Source organism: Podarcis bocagei, assembly GCF_964188305.1.
Source record: "Podarcis bocagei genome assembly, chromosome: 1".
Lineage (NCBI taxonomy): Eukaryota > Metazoa > Chordata > Lepidosauria > Squamata > Lacertidae > Podarcis > Podarcis bocagei.
In genome coordinates, this window is record NC_138125.1 from 94,243,973 (window position 1) to 94,267,712 (window position 23,740).

General features: G+C 41.3%; 1 protein-coding gene across 2 annotated transcripts in view; it reads left to right on the plus strand.

Moving 5' to 3' along the window:
- Positions 1-23,740, plus strand: part of SLC15A2 (solute carrier family 15 member 2) — a 65,817-nt gene that overhangs the window by 27,027 nt on the left and 15,050 nt on the right. For both annotated transcript variants that reach the window (XM_081188620.1, XM_081188619.1), the window contains 11 exons: positions 2,803-2,893; positions 7,234-7,311; positions 9,182-9,264; positions 11,260-11,346; positions 12,324-12,413; positions 14,608-14,652; positions 16,023-16,055; positions 16,284-16,372; positions 17,238-17,319; positions 18,291-18,416; positions 20,758-20,922. In XM_081188620.1, the coding sequence (XP_081044746.1) occupies positions 2,803-2,893; positions 7,234-7,311; positions 9,182-9,264; positions 11,260-11,346; positions 12,324-12,413; positions 14,608-14,652; positions 16,023-16,055; positions 16,284-16,372; positions 17,238-17,319; positions 18,291-18,416; positions 20,758-20,922 (969 nt within the window). The remainder of the gene's footprint in view (positions 1-2,802; positions 2,894-7,233; positions 7,312-9,181; positions 9,265-11,259; positions 11,347-12,323; positions 12,414-14,607; positions 14,653-16,022; positions 16,056-16,283; positions 16,373-17,237; positions 17,320-18,290; positions 18,417-20,757; positions 20,923-23,740) is intronic.

A 23,740-nucleotide genomic window follows, 5' to 3' on the forward strand; every position in this document is an offset into this window, starting at 1 on the left:
CCCACCCCTACATAGTGACCTCCTGCTAACCTAGCAGTTTGAAAGCACGTCAAAGTGCAAGTAGATGAATAGGTACCGCTCCGGCGGGAAGGTAAACAGCGTTTCTGTACGCTGCTCTGGTTTGCCAGAAGCGGCTTAGTCATGCTGGCCACATGACCCGGAAGCTGTATGCCGGCTCCCTCGGCCAGTAAAGCAAGATGAGCGCCACAACCCCAGAGTCGGTCATGACTGGACCTAATGGTCAGGGGTCCCTTTACCTTACATAGTGACAGTCTGGAAGCAATCATAGATTCACACTTACCAGAATTTTGTGATACAGTTCTCCAAGCACAAAACAGTTACAAAAATGCATATATTAGGGGAAAGTGTGCATAAGAATAAAGCTATTTGTGGAAGTAACATACAAAAGTGCATTGTATTTGGGGAAGATGCTTGCAAACATTTGTACATTAGTCAGAACTGCATATTAAAATACGTTCTTTAGGAGGAATTGGCAAAAAGAATTCTTAAATAGCTGCAAAATTTGGAGAGCTGATTTTAAGATTGGAAAAATGAGAAACTGAGAGAACCTAGATAGATAGAGCCTTTCATCTGCAGTACCAGGTTCTGTCTGAATGTTGTTGTTCATGAATAAATGCAACTATTGAAGTTCTCCTGACTCCGGCTGTTTCCTGGACAGATCCATTGCAAGATTTCCTCACACAATGAATACCCTTCCCAAACCCACAGAATACTTCACTGTCAGCATAAAAAAGGTCTTTGGATACAATTGAAAGTTCAAAGTGAGGGCGCACGCCAGATCTCCGCCATAAGAATCTGCCACAGCATGGGACCAGTATGCTGTGGACCCCAGCTTGTTGAAGCAAGCTGGTCCTCTGTAACATGAGGGACAACAAACAGCATTTCTCCGTGTGAGCTCAGTGAGCAAGCTGAGATATGAAAAGCTAAAATCAACAAAGGCACTTTCAATTTCATTATAAAAATAATCAGAGAGAAAGCCTAATAGATGAGCAGGGGGAGGAAGTTCCAGAGACAAAGCACCATGATTGAGTCCTATCTCTTCTTGCTGTTCACCTCCCCTCAGAAGATGGAGGCACTCTGATCAGGTCCTCCAAAGAAGATATTAAAGGTTGTGCGGGCTCATGAAGGAGCTTTACCTAAATATGAAAGCATTTTGGGATAGTAAATTGGCACGAGGAAGGGAGGTCTACAAACTGGTGAAAAATAAACAAAGGTTCGCTGTTGCACCTCTTAAATATTATTAAGAAAATAATATTTGGATTCCACCCATTCATTATCATAGTCTGCCTGTGAAGCTCCACAACCTTGAGCACTGGAAGGTAGCTCTGCACATAAAAAATCTATATAGGGGCAATTTCTCATTACTGTATAATGATTTTGAACCTTTTTATAAATTAAATAACCGCAGGAGTTCATGTAAAAAGAGGAGCAGACATTTACATATATTGCTCTCCCTCCTGCCATTTTCTCACGTCGGAATCAGCCTGTGCCAGTACAAAGAGAACTGAGTCTGCCTATTATTTTTGCCAACTTCAGAGTCAATAATAGTGAGAGGTGCCATTAGAGCAGCACTTTGGGGCAAACAGAGAGGGGCCCCACTCAGCAGGAGGAGCTACAAACACAGCAGGGCTGGCTTCCCACACTTTAAAGTACGTGAAGTAATGCACATTACCATCTTAAAGAGTCCCTTCTCTAAGTCCAGAATCAAAATCATCTAACTGTGCTACTCACATTAGAGTATAGCTGAATAGCTGTAAATTGGCCAAGGCTTCTGAGCACATATTGAGTCTGAGTTTTTTTATTTCGCTGGCGGCTCTTTGCTCCGCTCTGTCATCCACAATTAAATAAGTGGTTGTGAAACCTGAATCTTTGGCCTATTACCTGGAAACTTGTTGCTCTTGCCTGGTTCTAACTTCCTGAGCTGGGCAACTGGAACACTTTTGATTTCTATGGCTTATTTTTAGTTGTGTTCTGATTAATGAAAAGGAGCAGCCATAAGATTCTGCATGGCTTTGCTAGCTTTTTTAGAATGCCCTGGCATAAGGCATGGCTGGCTGGAATCCACACTGTAGCATTTTGTTGTAAATTCCACCTATATCTGTATATAATGCATATTAGTAATATCAGTTCTTTTTCTGTGCTCCTGGTTAGCATAAGCAAAAGTTAACAGCCCCTTGAATTTGTCTAGCAAGTATATTTTTAGCCTACAGAAGTAGGTTCCGTTGAAATAAATGAGCCTAATACTACGAAGCAAATGTACTTAAGGCTGAAATGTAATTTATATAATCCCAATTATTTCTTGCCTAACTATGGCTTCACTTTGCCAACTTCTTCCACCCTTTTCCTTATCTGAGCTGTTGGTGTATGCTTTTTATAATGAATATGTTTCTTTTCCTATTTGTGTTTTTTGGGAGAATATTGCCTAGATATGATGAGCTGTCAAGCACTGCCAAGTTGGATTGAATGAGGCTATATTGGGACTCAATTAAAATGCTCCTTCTGAATAAGTAACTGCTACTCTCTTTGTAAATCCCCCTCCCTCCATCATGCAAAGAGAAGAGAATCTTTCCTTCTACTTGTGTGTTTATATAGAAGTGTGAAGAAAGAGAGAGAATCTATATTTTGCCTTGATTTTAACCTTGCATTTTATTTTAGGTCAATACAAATGTATAATTCATAGTGGAGTGGAATTGATGGAGCCCCGTTGACAAATCCATTTCTATGTTTCTAAGCAGTGTTTAAAAAAACCTCTGATGTTGATTTGATCTTCTTTCATTTCAGGGCCAGGAAAGAAGCAAGTTCTTCTCTGTCTTCTACCTGTCCATTAATGCAGGAAGCCTGATCTCTACTTTCCTTACCCCTGTGCTGAGAGGTCAGTGTTGATTAACAACATGGATGGATGATATTCCCCCAGATATAGTTGGGCTACAACTCCCATCATTCTTGACCATTAGCCATGCATGGTGCGGCAATAGGAGCTGGAGTCCAAGAACATCTGAAAGGCCACCAGTTTCCCAGCATTGATTTAGAATTAAGGTGGGAATTAGATGCAGCATGACTATCCCACTCCCTTGGCTAATTGGGTTTTCCAGACTTCCACATGAATAAAATCATATGGCTGTTTAGAGTGACTAGACCACTGCGATTCTGCTGAAAGAATAGAGAGAAGTTGTTTTTAAAACAGGATACAATTTTTATGTACAGCACTGGAACTTGAAGGTCTCTACAAAGAACACAACCCCATTCCCCCTTAGGAGGTGGAAACATATGGATGACTCTTTAGAAACAGTGCCAGGGCAGTCTGGGGAATGGGAGGCATGGAAGCAGGAGGTCCACCTAACCAGCCTTCTCTACTTGGGGAATGATTGCAAACATGGAGTTCATGTTCCTTGAGTGAGTGGATCAGAGATTAGAGGACAAGGTGGAGATCTCAGAGTTGCACATGGACCTCCCGTTCACCAGAACAGCATGGCAGGCTGAATGCCTGTGCCTATGCTTATGCACTATAGTGGGGTGTGGGGAGAGAAAAGGAGGAAACAATGCTCTTTTATCTGGTAGGGGGATTCCTTCATGTGCAGGTGCTGTACCCATGTTTCAAAGGATTGTGTCGTGTTTGTTTGTTTGTTTGTTTGTTTGTTTGTTTGTTTTAAGTACCATAACACTTTCTGTGATATAAACATTGAAGAGAAGGTGTGATTGAGTAAGCTCAGTTATGGATCCAACTTGCAATACAATACAAATCTTTATTATGGCCATAGACCAGCATTTAAAATCTGAAAAAGCGCTTTAGAAAGCTAAAAGGTATTAAAGCACAAGGTGAATATAAAAGTCTATAAGAATTTTAAAGAAACTAAAAGAATCCAAAAGAAGGGTCAGGAACATTGGACGGGTGTGGAAGAGCACAAAAGGTTGATATATAAAGGCTTTAACTATTACTTAAAGAGCACTCTGATATGTTAATTATAACTGATTTATAGCACAGGTCATCCTCCTATGACTCTGGAGTGCTGCTATGCAGAACTTAGCAACACTATACGTTGCAGCAGGACCCAACTTGCATTTTCCCAGATTCTGCACGTGATCTTCATTCCATTCCCAAACAGAAGGGCTGCTACCCTCAGACCAGCACATTGAGTTAAAAGCACAGATAATTGTATATTGGGCTATGACCAACAGATCTGGGACAAACAAAATGGTAGTCATTACAAGATAATGCCAGCCTGCCAGAGATGCCATACTCTTTTGCTTGTCCTATATTGTGTCACTGAAGGGAACAATGTAGGAAGGAGGAAATATCTTACAGGGAGTCAGATAAAGGAGTTTTCCCTCCTGGTCTCATCTTCTCCCATAGAGAAGACATGAAAAATACTGTAGATTCCGGCATATAAGATGACTTTTTAACCCCGGAAAAGAGGTTAAAAAGTCGGGGGTTGTCTTATACGCCGGGTATGGCTGCCAAAGCTGCCGCCACCGCAGCAGTGGGCAGCGGGCTCCGCTCCGCGCCAGGAGGAAGCTGCCCGGCGAAGCTGCCCAGAATTATACATTCTGGAGTGTGCCCAGAGAAATAATTTAGGATAATAACATAATACCAATTTCTCTTCTACATCACAGCAACTTTCAGGAGCATTATAGATTTGCAAAGGTTTTTAGTTAATGTGCCAAACTGAGTAAAGTTCTCTCCTGACCACCAAGTTTAAAAAGCCCATTTCAATCAAAACATCATTACCACCCTGATATTTAACATGTCCAAGTTAGGCTAAATGCTTCCCATTTCTTGCTTCGTGTTTTGACTGCTCTGTTTGGTAGCAGGAGTATGATAGCAACGTATTGAGAACAGTTGAGATGTTGTTAGGGCCAGACCACAATCATTCTGGGATCTTCGGAACAGCAGTAGAGGCAGAATTATGCAGCTTGCTCTGCGTTAAAGAATATAGAAATCTGCCACACAGCATGTCAGACCGTGTAGATCAGAACTGTCTACACTGGCCGCCAACAGGTCTCCAGGATATGAGACTGGGATATTCCTTGCCCTACCTGGAAATGCCAGGGATTGAAACTGGGACATTCTTCCTGAAAAACAGATGCTCTACAACTTCATTATGATCCTTCCCCATACTGTATATGTTCTTTCTTGAGAGCTGGTGGAACGCAGCATGACATCACCTGGTGAGCATAATCTAGCGGGATCACAAGTTTGCAGACCTTTGTAAATCACATTGCCATTGACTTTGCATGGCCACCTATCCACAATCATCCAGTGAGACCTATGCCAGAAAACACTGCCCTAAAGTTCCCCAGACATTCTCCCACCCATACACTGACCAGATAGACCTGTTGAGCTTCAACAAAATTGTTGTGTTATGTGTTTTCAGCCCATGTCCTGAGATGCAAGGAGTGAAAGCAGACAGAACAAGAGGTTACCTTTAACATTGCACAGAGCAGCTCTCAGGAGAAAAACAATCACATCCACAGGAGCAAAGAGAGGACAGTTTGTGTGTCTTGTGTGTCTTGTGTGTTGTTTTTGAAACCTATTTAATGTCTGGGGTTGGATTGGGAACTTGCTTGCCTTCTATATTTAATCTAAAGTACAAGGCAGAAAGCAAAGCTATTTACCTGTGTCAACACTGGTAAGTAGCTGCTGCTCAGAACATTTTGTAGCTGATTGAAAAGGAAGCTTCTTTTAGGCTCTGCATCTTATATCAACATAGGTCAATGCCAGGACAAATAAATATTGTGGCATGGTGCAGAGTGGAATGAGGATGTTTGGTTCTTAAGAGAAAAAAGAAGCACATTCCCTTTAAAACTTGGCTGTTTTGTGTGGTCTCTGTGGCTACTATATTAAGCAAGCCAAAGTCCCAAACAGCTAAAAACGTCCTCTGGTGAAAATCAGAAATAACATGGGCAGTTCTGGACTATCAAATTTCAGCTTATGCCTCTGAAAGCAAAATACTGTAAATAACCCAACTTCAGGCACAAACACAAAGGCAGCATTATAAACTTTAGATAAATATGTCACACATTAATAATGACCAGTATTTTTTTTTATCCTCTTGGTGTTCAGCTGTGAAATTGTTTTGTTTTCATTTGTTCTGGTGCAGAACAAACAGCATCTTTGCAACCACTTCTCCTGGAATATTTGCAGCTGGGTGCATGTAACCCTTGATTCAGAAGCTGGGCCACATTCATGAGTCTAGAGGTTTATCTCTGACTTTCACTGTGTTCTGGCTTGAGTACCCAGCCAGGTGAGGCTGGGACTCCAGTCTGGATGCCTGGGTAACTGTTCCCTCCCCATCACTTCCACACCTACTGCATATATCCAGGCACACACTGTTGGGAAGTGTTCTTATCAACAAAGTAATGTTGTGGCTTTTGGAGTCAGTGCAATGTTAATGTTTTGTGTATGGAAGATTAATTAAGGCAGGAGTTATCATCAACCATTTTGGGGCAAGTTTGCAGACTGGATAAATGGGCACACATTTAAAGTACATCCAATGCACATTTGAAGCACACAATTCCACCCCCCCCCCAACCAAGAAACTTGGCCCTTCCCAGATACAGCAATTCTCAGCACCCTTAACAAATCAAATTTCCCAGGATTATTGCAGAGAAAGTTATGTGTTTTAAATGTGCATTAGACACACTTTTTAAAGTCATTTGCATCACACACACACGCACCACAACCTAGCACATACCATAACCTAGCCTATAGGCTACAATAAAATGCTTCTTTTGAGTTTAATTTCAGTGAATGTAGGGGACCCTGCAGGCACCAGGGAAAGGTTCTGTGGGCACATGTGAGTCTACAGGTGCCCTTGACTTTAAGCACCAGTTCATACAATTTTTAAAATATTATTCATTACCCACCCTTCACCAGCTGGCTCTGGGGCAGGTTATGACAATTTTAAAATTCAACATTAAAAATAGTTAGAACAAATTACAGTCACAGGAATTGCCCTCAGAATGCCACATCCTGAGAAGTCTTAGAAAGTGAGCAGAGCCCTAGGCACGCTATTTCCTGATCTGTATACATTCTGAGCCACCCACAAAACTGATTCAGTGCATGCAGGTATACTAAGGAAAACTTGTCCTGTGTTGACTTCAAGCAAAGAAAAAGGTGGTAATGGGCATCTCTTTTTATTATGGCATTGGAAGGAAGGGTGGGAATCCGAATTGAAACATGGTGAAAGGGAGTTCTTTTTCTGCTTCTCTTAGGTGATGTGGAGTGCTTTGGTGGAGACTGCTATGCCTTGGCTTTTGGTGTTCCTGCTGCTCTCATGGTCATCGCTCTCAGTAAGTAGGTGGTGCTGTAACAGAGCAGCGGCAGTGCTAACATCTTATCTACCCCTTTGCAATACTGTATTGCTTGAAGCAGAGCAACTGGATGTACAGTCGCTCACAGCAGAGAATCAGTGTCCACCCAGAGGCCCGGAGAAATGCTGTCTTTTGCTTTGGAGAGAACAATCTGTGCAATGAAAAAGGCAGTGTTTCCTACCACCACCCACAACCCACCCCAGCTTCTATTTGTCTAGCTGCTTTAATGCCCTCTGGAATAGAAATCTTCCCAGCAAAGGCTAGGAGATGCCACTAGACAACAGCTGATGTTGCAGGAATTGTCCCCCTTCACACACACCAAACAAAACCCAACAACATGCCAGCAGAATCCTAGAAGCCTCCTGTTTACCACATGGTTCCTTTGTATTCGTGTACTGTGCTTGTTGGATATCATTACTGTTTGAAAAGTACATCACAGAAGCAGTCAAGGGAAAATATGCCAGCAAATGCTGCAGTTCTTTTCTTTCACTTTTTTTTAAAAAAAAAGTCTACCCAAAATGGATTTGTTGCTGTTCCTGCTATTTATTGATATGGCTGCAGATCCTTCAGTGATATGAGGTGGGCACAACTATGTTTCAGAGCATATATTGGAAAGGACCAAAGCTAAGATTTTAGTTAGTTCCCTTCCCCCCCAAATTGGGTTATTAATAATTATGGCTCAAGGTACGCACACACACACACACACACACACACAGAGAAGCCCAGATTAAATGCCAATTCAAAGCATGCTTATATTTTACTTGTGTGTTTCTTTACATGTATACTGTGTGCATGCCAACACATGCCTGTGATAGCAACAAAATTAAATGGCAGAACAAATCAGATGACTGGACCATTTAGTCCAGTATTTCATTTGTTACAGTGACAAATGAAAAAACAACAACATCAGATTTTGAGTATTTTTTATGCATGATGATTTTCAAATCTGCTCTTGCTTGTGTCGGGTTAGGCAAAATTTAAAAACTACTTTGTCCAGAATGCACAATCGCACCACGGATGCCTCCCTCCATCCCACATCATTCTCTTCTCCATGAGCAATTAAGCACAACGTAGATAACGGGGACATCCAACAAAGCTAAGTGTTGGAAATTTCAGGACAGACAAAAGAAAATGCTTCTTCACACAGCACATAGTCAAACTATGGAATTTGCTCCCACTAGATGTATTAACGGCCACCAACTTGGATGCATTTGAAAGAGCAGCAGATGAATTCATGGAGGATAAAGCTGTCAATGGCAACTTGCCATAATGGATACATTCTCCCTCATCTGTCAGAGGCAGCATGCCTCTGAATACCAATTGATGGGAATCTTGCTGTTGCGCTCAGATTCTTCTCAAGGGCTTCTGCTGGGCTTCCAATTTAGCCACTCCCAAAACAGGATGCTGGACTAGATGGGCTTTGGCCTGGCCCTGCAGGGCTTTTTGTAAGTTCTTGTGCTGAATTATGGAGTGGATGTGCAGCTGTATGCGCCAGCACCTCCTCCACACTTTATCCTCTCCCCCCCCCCATGCATTATGTGAACACCTAAATAAAGTTTATAGCAATCAATGTTTGGGGATACTTAGATTTTTTTAAAAAATGCATTTTTTGTCTCAATGGACACACTCTTCGTAAGATTTCTAAAGCAGTGGAAAGTGATTCTGCTTGGTCAAGGCAAGGCACCTGATTTTTGACTGTGCATCCTGCCTCTGTGCCACTTTCCGTGCTATTCTGAAAGGTCCCTGTACCCCCAGGACCAACTATGAAAGTTTCTTCATGCAGATGCCTAGCAACATTGGATGTACAGTAACTCCTTTTGCCTACATTCAAACCACACTTCTTTTATAGTTGTGTTTATTGCTGGAAATGGAATGTACAAAAAGACTCCGCCAGAAGGGAATATCTTACTCGAAATTTGCAAGTGCATTGGGGTAAGTGTGTTTCTTAGATATCCTTTTCATGCATGACTCTGAGATTGTAAAGTCATATTTTCCACATGTCTGACCCTGGTGTTAATTGATTAGCCATATGAGTTTTACAATGCAATCCTATATAGATTTGCTTAGAAATAAATTCCACTGCAGTGGAATAATGCCCACTGCTGCTGCTTCTGGCCTCTATGTTGCACACAAACAGGCCCTGGGCAGAATACCTGATCAACACAATGAAGCAGCCAACATTATCCTGCTCCCTGCTGGATATACTGATTATCTCCACTCTTTCAGTCATCTGCGTAGGGCTTTTATGTCAATGATTCCAAGAGCCAGCTTCAGATTGGAGAAGGGACTTTAGCCAAGTAGCCATTCAGACTCAAAGGTAATACATGGGAATATTTTGTCCAACTTCTCTCAAAGCATAACTGCATGTTGGATCTAAACCAGAGGGCTTGGGGCCAAAAACGTTCATTGGCTCTGCTGCTCAACATCCAGAATGGCTCCCTACCATCCATCATCCTGATTCGTATTACTTTACTCCTCCAGCACTGAGGTCACTCTGACAATTTGCACAACAAGGCATTTGAGGCTTAAAAAAAAAAAAAAAAGATTAGGAAAAATATAACTCAGGGGTGTGATGCAATGGACATGTGAAGAATTGTGAATGGTATGAAGGGTTATATTACATCACTTTCTCATTCTCCCCTTCCTAGCATATTAGAATTCAGGGTCAACCAGTGAAATTGACTGGCACTGTATTAACTGCAGTCAAAATAAGTTGTTTCTCATACAATCATTAGTACATAATTATCATATGAAATTCGTCACCAGAAGGTGTGGTGATGGCCCCCAGCCTGAAGGTGGTTTCTTAAAATGGATTAAATACCTCGATAGGGAATGCGTTGCTCAGTGGCTATTAGCCATTACAGATAAATGGAAATTCTCTGTCCAAAGGAAGTACAATTGATGATGAGGTGCTAGGTATGGCTGCCTCAGTAATCATCACACCCTCCTCTTTAACATAGGGTTGCCACTGCAGTGGGTAGGGCTCTATGAGCCCCTTTAAGGGATCTACTGTTGACCTTCTGGGCCTCCTGACACTGCTGTACCTTATCTCTGCTGTCATTGTTCATCTTCCCTCTCTGGACATGCAAGGAGTGAGCAGAGGGAGGAGGAAAAAACAGCATCCTTCACTTGCCTTGAATTCTCCTTCTGGGTCCTGAAGGAGAGGGAAAATAATGGCCAATGGCAAGAGCAGCAAGGAGGAGGTGGACTCTCTCAGGGATGGGGCCCACTTGGAGTTGGCAGTGGGCAACTGACAGAATGTTGGGGTGAATGAAACTTGGTCTTACTTTTCAAGGACAGGAAACTTTTCTCTATCATCTAGATTTTCCAGATCAACATTTCCGAAATAAAGGATACTACAGATATGTGGTCAACTACAGAGTTGCATATATGGAGCTCACAAGCAGCTGTTAAATGTTGGCACTTTTTTTCTGGTGAAAGGAAAAAGACCAAGAATTGCAGGAACAATATCAACCATGCCACACATGCCATGATTTGCTTTGCTGGACTAAGGGGTATGGAACCCAAGGCCTTATTCATACAACAAATGCCATTACCCAGAAAATAATATCCTTTGTGTCTTGTGGAAGTTATCCAGTGAATCAATGAAAGGGATGAAACCTGATTTAAGACAGAGATGAGGAACCCGTGGCCTTCCAGATGTTGCTAGATTGCAATTCCCATCGTCCCTGACCACAGAATATGCTTGCTGGGGTTGATGGGAATTAGTGTCCAATGGTATCTGAAGGGCCACAGGTTCTCCACTCATGATATATGGCATGAGAGTAGGGTCAAGAAAACAATATAAGATTGTGTAAGAAATGATGTAATTAATTATAATGGGCTTTACACAGTGGACTAAGTTAAACAAATGTAGGAGCAACTCCATAACCTACACATCTCTCAATTGCTTTTATTCCCCTCTAGTTTGCTGTTACAAACCGGATCAAAAATCGATCCCGGCACATTCCTAAAAGGGAGCACTGGCTGGACTGGGCCTCAGAAAAATACTCAGTAAGTCAATATTTGGATCTGAAGTCTTTTAATATATATTCCTCCAATAAGATGTGAGCTATCAGAGTATAACAGCTAGAATGTAGAAATGGATCAACTCTCCTCATCTTCATTCAAAATCACTGCAAGTGTCTCCTGAAGACCACTGTAAGTGTCTTCAGAGAATATACAAAAAATACATCCCCCCCCCCTAAATTAACTTCAGTTTTTGTGTGCATGTGTGCTTCCTTTATGGAATGAATACACATTTTTGCAACACTGCCTGGGAATCGTAGTGTGAATACAGGGAAACTGAAGCTCCCAACATCAGCCATAGTGGAAATTTGTTTGTAAACTGTCCATCTCCCAAAACAAAGCACCCAAGAACAGAGGAGTTTAGATCTGAACCAACCCAAGTTTGCCACCATGAACACACTGTTCAGGAAGGTGCATCCAATTCCAGCTCTGTGGTTAGTACACCTCTATTATAGGCATGTGTTTGTCACAATCACACCTTACGATTTTAGTGTATGCCTGAAAAAGTAGTGTGTTCCCTGATACTGAGATACATTGATTTGGTGCAGTGCATACCTGCCTACCCGTTTTCTTTGTTCCTCCCTTGTGCTTGCTATATTAGCTCACATTGTTTACAGTACACTTGCTCAAGTATCCATAACCAGATCTGCCATGTGTGATTATTCTGCAGTAACTGGGTCACCCCAAATATGCATAGGCATAGCTCTCTTTGCATCAGCCTCCAAAGTCATTGCATCTAAAATGTTCCACAACGGAGCTGAACAGATTGAGAAGCACCTGAACACATCATCTGCAGAACTGGTGTACTTAAAGCATAAAAGTTGATATTGGGGAAAACACACCTATTTTCCTTCACAGAGTTCACCTCCATGCAGCAAAATTATATTGTCTGAGACTGTTGCTTGTAGGCCTTTCTTTCCTACTAAGCATTATTGCCTTTTGCTTTGTGTTTCCCTTCACAGAACCAACTGATAACTGAAGTTAAAATGGTGACACGGGTCCTGTTTCTCTTCATACCACTGCCAATGTTTTGGGCTCTCTTTGATCAACAGGTAATGTGCAGTACTATCTAGTGTGGCTTCACTGTACCCCTCAGCCCCAGCATCAAGATAATGCAGCTGCAGGACTTTTTTTCAGAACAGGAGCAATGACATCATTGGGTAAAGCACCAGGGTAATTGGCAGACACACTTTGTTCTGGCAAGTGATTGAGCTAGTAATAAGGCTTTCAGGTCCTTTCCGTTAATGGGGTTTCTGCATTACAGTAGGTTAGGTTAGCAATTTAAATGGCAGTAGTACATCTTTGCAAGCTTGTTTTCATTTCTAATAAAGAGCTTAAGGTTACATTTCAGCTGGGCTGAAGATCTTTTCTTAAATTTCAGTGTGCTTTGCAAGTTTAAACCTATGCAGCCAGAAGTAAACACCACTGTGATCAATGGAACTTACTCTCAAATAACTAGGTATAGGGATACAGACAGGGTGCCAAAAAACCCCTAGACTTTATGGTGCCACAGGACTCCTTGATAGCTCCTGCACTTCAGAATTTACCACTACACCACTGTGTGTGAAAGTAAAAGGTGACCTTCACCAGCGACTTTCACAGTCTTATGTTCAATTCTTTAGTTTTCTGAACTGTTTTTTTAAAAAAGCTGTCATGAAAATTCATCAGCAAATTGCTCCAAATATGCACAATTTTGTATGCAGTTTTACCTCCTAACACATATCATTGCAATGCAATTTCCCGTAATCTAATGCATTTTTAACTTCGCCAAACCTTTATTAGGCATTACAAGTATAGGCCATGATAAAACATCTATATATAAAATTTTAAAATATATACAAATAAACAGCCACGTAAAATATGTAATAATGAGGATTTTCATTGGAATTTCTTCTCTCTAAATAGTGCCTAAGAGATACTATTGACAAAAACTCAGCTACCCTTGCAGTTACTTCCAGGTGAATGTCAGACAGATAGAAACTAATATTTTCACTGTGCCGTGATGTTAGACTACCCAAAAAAGGGGATAGCATATGTTTGTGTAGCTGGTTGTACAATGGACAGAAGAAAAGTTTCCTGTAATGCACACATTCAAGCAATTAAACAGAACAAAAAACCCTCTGATATTATTAGAGACCAAATTAAATTCAGCTTGTATTTAAAGGTGAACCTACCTAACCTGCACTTTTCACAACACTATGCACACCAAAACACAACCACTGTTGGAAATTTTCACTTCTCCAAATTTTGCAATGGAGTTCTACAGCAAAGTAAAGTATTTAAAAATGCATATGCTAGGGTAAAGTATGCAATAAAATGCCTGTAGTGAGAACAATGTACAAAAATGCATTGGTCCCTCAGCTTTCGTCAAGAGCAGATAATCAAACATCCCCAGAAATGATAGACATTGCGGATGTTCTTTGAATGTGCCAGACACTGTAGAACATAACGTTCTGTTTAAATTTCCAATGGCAATCCCTACACATGTGGATATTTAAATCCAATGATGTAGTGGGCATATATTTGCCCCACCTCCATTCCTCTTAAGAGATCCTGGGGCACATATATACTACAAGCCTATATCAAATTTATTTATACCAATTGTCACAATCAAGATAGGTGATGAGATCCTACACACACTTACATGAGAATAAGTTCCATTGAACTCAATGGGACTTGCTTCTCAATAGACATGTGGTGGATTGCACAGATAAGCCCTTGAAGATGAATCCATCCCTAACTATTTATTTTCCTTTTCATTGAGAAACATTGTTTCTGGGTTTCTTACAGCATTTGACTAACAGAAAATAAGATGAATAAGATACTTCCTTGTGTGGGAAATATACATGTCAAGAACTGGGTATTGCTTAGAAAATCTTACATTTGATTCCATTTTTAAGAACAGCCTTCCTACCTTGGTTGTGTGCATAATTCTACCTGTTGTTTTAGCCTCTTCTTGGTTTGCTAAATGTGATTCTGTGGATTTTCTCCCTATTCAAAGGGTAGGCATTTAGGAAAAGAATTGACAAGGTTCTGTTTCTGATAACAGATAAGGAGAAAATGCACATGCTTTCATTTAACTGCAATTATTATATATGTTAAGAATGTATGATGAATGAATTTTCATGTTCTGAACCTTAACAATATTTCATGGCCCTTTTTGGTAATTTGCTATTGCTTTCCCCCCCAATGTTGGCCATGCATGCAGTACTCCATGGTATTCATTTTGATCTGTTTTCTCCTTAGGGTTCTAGGTGGACACTGCAAGCCACTAAAATGAACGCTGACTTTGTAAGTAGATAGGGTTCATTCACGATAATTATATTTCTTCATTAAACAAATTCAAGTCAGTAGTTTAAATTATGGGCTGGCAGTGTAATAAAGGGTCACACTTCTATTGATTTTAAAATAAGTGCATCTCTAACGGAACAATAATTATAGACTTAATGACTAGTGGGGGGCAGGACGGGAGAACAATTTAATATGGAATAGAAGAGATATGGAGAGTATCCTCCAGCAATTAATATATTTTGGCTCAGTGAGATTCTGAGAGTCCCTAAGCGAATTCCCATTTGCTCTTTAGCCTACTGTGTCATGTTATTTATTTAACAAAAACTGTGTACTGCTTGATAATAAAAAGACCCTGTAAGCGATTTACAGATATATAAAATAAAACATCAAACCTTTCAGTAAAACCAGGTATTTAAAAGCTTTCAAAATATTATTAGATTAAACAGTAGCTAAAAACAGATAAAACACATTACGATCATCTTCATGGTCTTCCACTTACTTTATCATAGTATTGTCATGATTTTCAGCCTACTTTGTATTATTACCATCAGCAACAATAGTAATGTTCAGTCAAGGTAGGCAAAGCCAGCTCAAAAGTGTTTTCATGCAGTGGGTGGACAAAATAGGATCTTGGACTTCTGGCTGAAACTCTCTTTGACTAAGGTTATTATAGGAAGATGATGTCTCAGCAGAGAACTAAAGTCTACTGAAGCCTTATGGATGCAACCATGTGGTTGGTTCTGCCTCTTGGGAAAGGTGGCTAAATTATGGAAGAGCCCTTGCCTGATTTTGCAGTCTTTAACTTCTGCAAGTCTGAGAGGATGGAGGTCCTGCAAGGGTCTCATCATCTGAGTCCAAGAATGGTGGCAGGGCTGTGTCATTGCACTGGGAGGGCCCCAAATAAGATACTGACAGTTATCTCCATGAGGAAGTGTTCTGAATCTTGTCACCATTGGTGTCCACTGCTGTGCACTACAAGGTCTCAGAGGTCAGGGATCATGACACATGAGCAGGCGATTGAGCGGGGCAGGGCTGAGAACATAGTTCCAGTAGAGCATGACTGAGGAATCAGACAGATGCTCATGATACATTATGAAATTCATAAATAGATACAGTCCTGTTCTTAAACAAACAGTGTGTCCCTGTGGCTAGTCCCACGTCTGTTTAGAGATGTTGTCCAAATACAGTTTGGTCTGAAATGCAATGAAGTTTTCTGCTATGGGATCTCTGTTATGTTCGGCAGATGGCTTGCTTCTAAAGCATTGTTCCTTTCATCCTCCTGCATGTGTTAGCTGTCTGCTTCACTGATGTCAGTTCTGCCACAGTTCCCTTATTTTGTTTGCTAACCAGTTTCAATCCTTTAATTTCAGGGAGGATTTGTCCTTCAACCTGACCAGATGCAGGTAAGGCAATGGTTGTCAGCTAGGGCACGTTGCTACTGTGTCGGAACTTGTATTGATGCCACTGTCATAGCACCAGCGATTCGTCGTTTAACCACTTCATCTATATAATTACAGACTGTATCCTGGCATTCCATCAGCACCAGTTGTGAATTACTCCCTATGGTGTATTTAGGACTGCAGCCTAAGTTACCATAAATGGCTAATATAATGCATCATTTGGTTTTTCAGTTCTTAAATCCTCTCTTGATCCTTGTCTTCATCCCAGTTTTTGACTTCGGGCTGTACCCCTTGGTGAACCTGTGCAAAGTTAATTTCACGTAAGTACCTGAACTTTCCCCCCTTTTATTTAGAAAATGCAGTACAGATTCATGGATGCACATACTCTTGTAGGTTGAAAATGTCTAAGATTATTAGTCAAGCATGGATAGTTTTATGAAGGAGAGGTAACAGAAGGGAGAATCTCCTTCAATCTCTATAGCCTGTGAGTTCTAGGAAAACATGGCCTGCTAGTTAAAAAAAGATGGACTTTTCTGCAGCTTTTACATATCCCCTCAAAGCAGAGGGACTGCATGCAAACACCAGCATCTTCTAGTTTTAGTGGTTTGTGGTGGGAGGCACCAGTATTTTTACAACCTTCCAATATTTTTCTGTCAAAGTAGAGCATCTTTACGTATTGAAACACTCTCCTAACTTGTGCTTCACTTCATTTAGGCCCAAGGGATATCCACAGAAGCACAGATATCACATTTTGAAAATGTTGGTCATGATAGGTGCTCTGGGAGATGTGCAATTTATTTCTTACATGCCTTCAGCACTTGTAGGTCAATAACCCAAGGCAATTTTTCTGTCTGCTGCCCTAGAAGGGAGTTGGAGATAGATCATCAGTGGTGCTTTCCTCCACTTCACACATTAACTAAATGCCAAACAACGTTCCTTCCTAGAAGAGCTAAGGGGAAGATAATATGAAACTTGCTAGCACAGAGCATTTTTTAAATAGCTTATCAATTTGAATGGGCCTCAGTTATAGCCTCATAATAATATAATATGGAGGTTTTATGTTAAAAGAACAGCCTCTGTCTGTTCATACGGCTTAATGTGCAACGATCTCGGACTCAGAGGAATTGCATGATTCATCTTAAATTACACAATTTTTGTTATTAAGTTGTGTTTATTTACTATCAGACCCATTAAAAAGATGGCAACTGGCATGATCCTTGCGGGCCTGGCATTTGCAATTGCAGCTGTTGTAGAACTCAGGATAGAGGTAAGCACTGAGCAGCTGTATGAAGCAAAGAGGTAAAGATACATGCTTCCTACCTCTATGTACCAATGCACTACCCATCCTCCCTCCTTGACTTGTTTTATGGTATTGGCTCCTGAATACACAATTTTAAAATACTCTAAGGTTTCAGGTCCTTATTTTGGAACAGAGATTGAATGTCATGAATCTGTAGATCAGAAAGTGATCTGGATCTGATCTGGATCATTAATAACCAGAATTCAGGGAATCATTGTGATTACCGTATATTGTGGCATATTCTTTTAATTAGGAAAGGCTATGTTGAAGCCAATTCCAAAAGAATATTGCCTTCAGACCACATATTTGACAGACATAATCCTAGCAGTAGCACGCTGGAACTCATAACAAGTGCATGTTGCCTGAGACTCAGTGCCGAGGTCCAGTTCTTGTCCTTTGTGGTGCAGCTGCTGGTTCTTCATGCTTGGGTCCCATGCCAATCTGCTAATACTTGGAACAGGAAGACCACGTGAGATGGGCAGATGTTTCTGGTTCATCTCAGATGAGTAGGACGTCTTCCTGGACACACACACTTCCTGTTCCAAACATGAATGGTGCAATGTGACACATGGCCACAAAGATGTGATGATCACATCACAAAAGGTAACATCAGCCCTAAAGTTAGAAAGAAACCCACCTGTATGTATATTCTTGTATATATTATCAAGTAGAAGAAAAGTCTGTGCATGTGTGGAACACACCTCTTTTACAGCAACATTTTCAAAAGTCTTTTATGCCTCTTTTATAATAACTACCAACCATCAAGATATATATAACTTATAATAACTACCAACCATCAAGATATATATAACTAAGAGCTATGTTCTGTTGCTATTGTACAGCTTTGGTAAAGGAGGGAATAGGGTTTTGACTAACCAAGTGCTTAATATTACAACTACCTACTGTAGTATTATAACTATGCACTTTATTTCCATTAGGAAAATGCTGTGCCAAAGCCAGTTTCAAAAGAAAGCTACATTCAGGTCCTGAATTTGGCAGACAGTGATATTGAAGTGGCAATCCAAGATTATGACCTATTTCGACAGCCGATCAAACCATTTCAGGTGAGCTTATTGGTTATTTCCTTGGCAAGATCATTCCTTTTCAAAGTTAATACTTAACTTTCCAAGATACCACAGACAGATACCACAGAAAGATGCTGTGAACTGCCTTGAGATCTATGGATGAAGGGCAGTATACAATGTTGTTGTTGTTGTTGTTGTTGTTTTGTTATTGTTGTTGTTATCACACCCCGTGATAATTATTGGTTCTGTGTTTTACATTCCATATGTATTTATTATTGTATGGATCCTTTCTCAGTCATTATGATAATGGCTTCTGTATGACAAAGAAAGCTTCCATTTCCTCATATATTCAGAAGAACAAGAAGATTTGACCTTCCTTCCCCTGTGTCTGTCCTACCATATGGAGCGGTGACACGTTTCTACAGGGCACTGTGCCTTTGACAGCAATCCCCATCCTCCCCAGCGTATTTCAACAAAAAAGGCACAGATGGCTGACTATATTTACTTATAATTAGGGAAAAAAGGTTAAATCTTCTCGGATGAATATGTTCCCCAAAAAGCCTCTTTATATGATCTGTGTTTCCCATAGGTCACAGTCAGTTTAGATATGAAAGGAACATGCTAGAACAGGAAAAATTAAAAGAAGTGCACAGGAAGAATATAAAGAATGGGGTGGTTAACCGAAAGCGCAGAAAGTGTGGTTCTCTCCCCTTTTTCATAATTCTAGGGTTATCAGAAGTAAGTTCAAGCATGCAGTGTATCCAGCTGGCAGGCTTTCTGCATGATTTGCCACTGAAACTCAGTTAAGGAGGGAGTGTTATCATTTACGCTCCTCTTCCTTTGATTTGTTCATGCAGAAGCTTGGGATTCATTGAAGAAGTCTAGGCTGGAGCTTGGTCATGTCCACTTTTTATATTTTTTGGCTTCCCATTTGAAGTTGAACTTCCTGCCCACCTCATTCATCTAGATGTGAGAGCTAGTGGAGCGGAGTGGCTTGAAACTTAGGTTTCTTCTACACTAACAGTTCAGTCTGAAATTGCCATCCTTAGTTAACTCACCTTTTCAGAGAAAACAGATGACATCATTGGCAGAGTATTGTATTCCATTTTCTGTATTGTCCTCCCATTTTTGTTAAACCTGAATTGTTGTGGTGTGATGTGATGTGTGTGTGCTGTAAATTGCAGGGGTAATCTGTCCAGCATGAAAAAATTGCTCTTGTTCCCATGGGATGGTTTTAGGTCCCAATTTTTCCATTATTATTTTCTTTTTACATAATGAAATTACATTATTTTGCTATATAAAAATGAAAAAGACAGAGACCATTAGTAACTAACATCCCTGTTCCACTGCTGGAGCAGGAACTGACAACAAGGAAGAAGTTAAAGAACTCATTCAAGGGGCAATCAAGGGGCAATTCATCACTATTCTTCCAGCAGAAATTAGGGGAAAGCCACAAAAGGGCAAAAACTTAAATTAAAAGCACAGGATCACTTAAAAGATTCAACAGCCTATTTACTAATCTCCCACTGTATAGTAAAACAGGCATAACCTGCAGATAGGTTCGTACCTGCAGTATGGGGACAATGGGTTGTATCCAAGGTAGCACCAAGGGTTGAGTCCCCCAACCCTTTCGAGCTGGTTTCGAGGGGGCTGGGGGGCTGCAGGGGAGAGGGGAGCCAAGTTCTGTTCTGCTAGCCATATCCATTTCTCTAGCAGAATGGGAGTGTTGGCTACTGCCCAATAATATTGGCCTATTCAATGGGAATGTTGGGTCATTGACAAAATGCTTTGTACAGTCTAGTATTAAAGGTAAAGGGACCCCTGACCATTAGGTCCAGTTGTGACCGACTCTGGGGTTGCAGCGCTCATCTCGCTTTATTGGCTGAGGGAGCCGGTGTACAGCTTCCAGGTCATGTGGCCAGCATGACTAAGCCGCTCCTGGCAAACCAGAGCAGCTCACGGAAATGCCATTTACCTTCCCGCCGGAGCGGTACCTATTTATCTACTTGCACTTGGGCGTGCTTTCGAACTGCTAGGTTGGCAGGAGCAGGGACCGAGCAACGGGAGCTCACCCCATCGCAGGGATTCGAACCGCCGACCTTCTGATCAGCAAATCCTAGGCTCTGTGGTTTAACCCACAGCGCCACCTGTGTCCCTTTGGCGCTCCAGTCTAGTATTACATAAATGCTAATAATCGTTCTTTCAGACTACCAACCCCATGAACCATTTCATGAGTCTTTTTCTGACAATCATGTGCACAGCTGCGAAGGTGCAAATTCACAGTTTATTAAGAAATGATTGATAAAAATAACTGAAAACTGAAATAATTTTTTTTCCATGCACAATGAATATATTGTTTTCTTTCTTTCATTTTGCTCAGGATCCTGCTGAGTACACCAAATTGATTCTGAGAGATGGCCAACAAAACCTTCATTTGAAGATACAGTATCAAGGATCATCTTTCATGTTTAATACTACTGCCCACGAAAAGTCAGTGTACAGCTTAATTGTCTACAAGGTGGAAAGAAGCCTAACAAGCCATTTAGTAAGTGTGGAAATCAAGTAGGGCAATGTCAGATACTTGAAAAAATCCAACAACCTACATAATCCTGTAAGGAAGATTCCAGTTTGCAGCCAACAAGCAGAGAACATTAATGTGCTGGACCTGCTATCATCCCATTTTCTAATTTTTGCATTTAAAATTTTGTACCTCTAGACTAGAGATGCATGCAAATGGCCTCTCAAAATTCTTCCCTGTATCCATGGGGAAATAGCTTGAGAAACCATTTCACCAAATTTCTCCAGGGTGAAAAGTTCTCCAAAAAATTATTGGGACTGGTGATCTGCTTTAAATGTAGCACTAGCACAGCTTCTAGCCCCCACCCCACCCCAAGAGGATTTCTTTTAACCTAGCTACCATTTCCATTGTCTCAAACAATGCCCTGGTCCATGTGTCATTCTGAAGCATTGGTGGGGTGGGCCATAAAAATGGTGAATAATATTTGGAGAAAAATCTGTCAAACTGGCTTTTCCCCCTAGGTGGTTAGTGATAAGGGAAAAAATTCTCAGGAAAAATGTCTTTTGAAAATAAATTGGCTTAGTTCTACTCCCAGACTAAGGGCTATCTTCCAAAAAGTTTATCCATGGTCCTTGGAATCCAAAGCTATGATTTGATTTTGGTAGGCATGGTAGCAGATTGCCTCACAGATTCTAAATAGGAAGCAATTCTCATCCTAGAATGAAAAGTATAGCATCTATTGAGCGGATATCACAATGCAATTAGTAAGAGATAACTAGTTCATTATCTCATCTACTTATTCATGAGGGACTTATGATTAAAGGTAAAGATAAAGGTACCCCTGCCCATACGGGCCAGTTTTGCCAGACTCTAGGGTTGTGCGCTCATCTCACTCTATAGGCCGGGAGCCAGCGCTGTCCGCAGACACTTCCGGGTCACGTGGCCAGCGTGACAAGCTGCATCTGGCGAGCCAGCGCAGCACACGGAACGCCGTTTACCTTCCCGCTGCTAAGCGGTCCCTATTTATCTACTTGCACCCGAGGGTGCTTTTGAACTGCTAGGTTGGCAGGTGCTGGGACCGAACGACGGGAGCGCACCCCGCCGCGGGGATTCGAACCGCCGACCATGCGATCGGCAAGTCCTAGGCGCTGAGGTTTTACCCACAGCGCCACCCGCGTCCCTTAGGAAGCAATTCTCATCCTAGAATGAAAAGGATAGCATCTATTGGGCGGATATCACAATGCAATTAGTAAGAGATAACTAGTTCATTATCTCATCTACTTATTCATGAGGGACTTATGATTAATTTAGATGTTTTAACAAGTAGTACTGCCTCTGCTATCACTTCTGCTAGGTGGTTTTATAGCTTTTGAGCTGCTAGACCCAATTTAAGCTGCCAAACACTGCAATGGGAGATCAGAATAAGACCTACTGGATGGCAAAGCCCTACAAAAAGAGTAGAGGACAAGAATAAACTTTTTTCCAAAAGTCTTTCACATAAAATAAAGTTTGCAAAGAGGCTGTGGAGTGGCAAATTGGATAAATCAATTAGGTGATGAGATATGTTTAATCACTGCTCTAACACGACACCATAGTAATTTGGAATAGAAGCCACCAAAATGACCATACCAAAAGCCATCAGAATCATTAGAGTTACATTGGCCATTTGGAAGTACTAAAGCACTTACAATAAATCACTTTTACAGTTTTTATTTAAAAAAAGATAAGTTTTTGATTTGACAATGAACCCTGTGTTTGTGATTTAAATCTCTCCTCATTTCACAACAGACGCAAATTCTCTAGACTCTAGGCTCTTTGCAAATGAACAGAACAGCCATTAAGCTGACAGAATAGGCCACATGATTAAGCAAACTTCTCTCTTTCTGCAGAAATCTACATAGAAGCAGCAAAACCAGAGCCAAAGACTTAATGATGAGGCAGCTTTTGCTGTTCTCTGCTTCTTGCACAATGTAATTTGCATGATGATAGGCTAATGTTTTCTATAAAGAGATGATGGGCAAGGGAATCAGGCCAAAATAAAGGGATTGAACTATATGATGTTGATGTTTGACCTAAACATTCTATAATAGTAATACTCTTTAAACATGTAAGTGCCATACTGTGGGCGAGTTTCAGTGAATGAGACCTATTAGCAGGATCCCTGCACAAACACTTCCACTTTGCAATGGGGCGCCCTGCTCCCAGCTACTCCCCCTGTGTTGCCCCCAAAATTGGCTCAGGGGTGGGGGGTTGTGCTGTGGGGGGAGAGAGGATCATTCTGCCTGGCAAGCTGAAATATTTGTCCTTTCAGAACCATCACCTTAACACAATGTTGAAATCCTCCCCGTGGAAAACTTGCCCTTGTTTATTAGCAGCACAAAAGTAAATCCCCTTGACGGGGTGAACTCCCATTGCTCGGTCCCTGCTCCTGCCAGCCTAGCAGTTCAAAAGCACATCAAAGTGCAAGTAGATAAATAGGTACCGCTCCAGTGGGAAGGCAAACGGCGTTTCAGTGCGCTGCTCTGGTTCGCCAGAAATGGCTTAGTCATGCTGGCCACATGACCCAGAAGCTATACGCCGGCTCCCTCGTCCAATAAAGCGAGATGAGCACCACAACCCCAGAGTTGTCCGCGACTGGACCTAATGGTCAGGGGTCCCTTTACCTTTACATTTACCATGCATGCGGTCTTAAAGATGTTTACAAGTGTCCGGGCTGGTGCAGGACATTTTGATTCATGAGGCAAGGAACAACCAGATGCCATTCCCTCTTTCTATGTAGTACAGAAGCTGACTGGGCTGGCAGTCATTTTTTATTTCAACAAGCGGCTCATGTAGTATCCTCTGT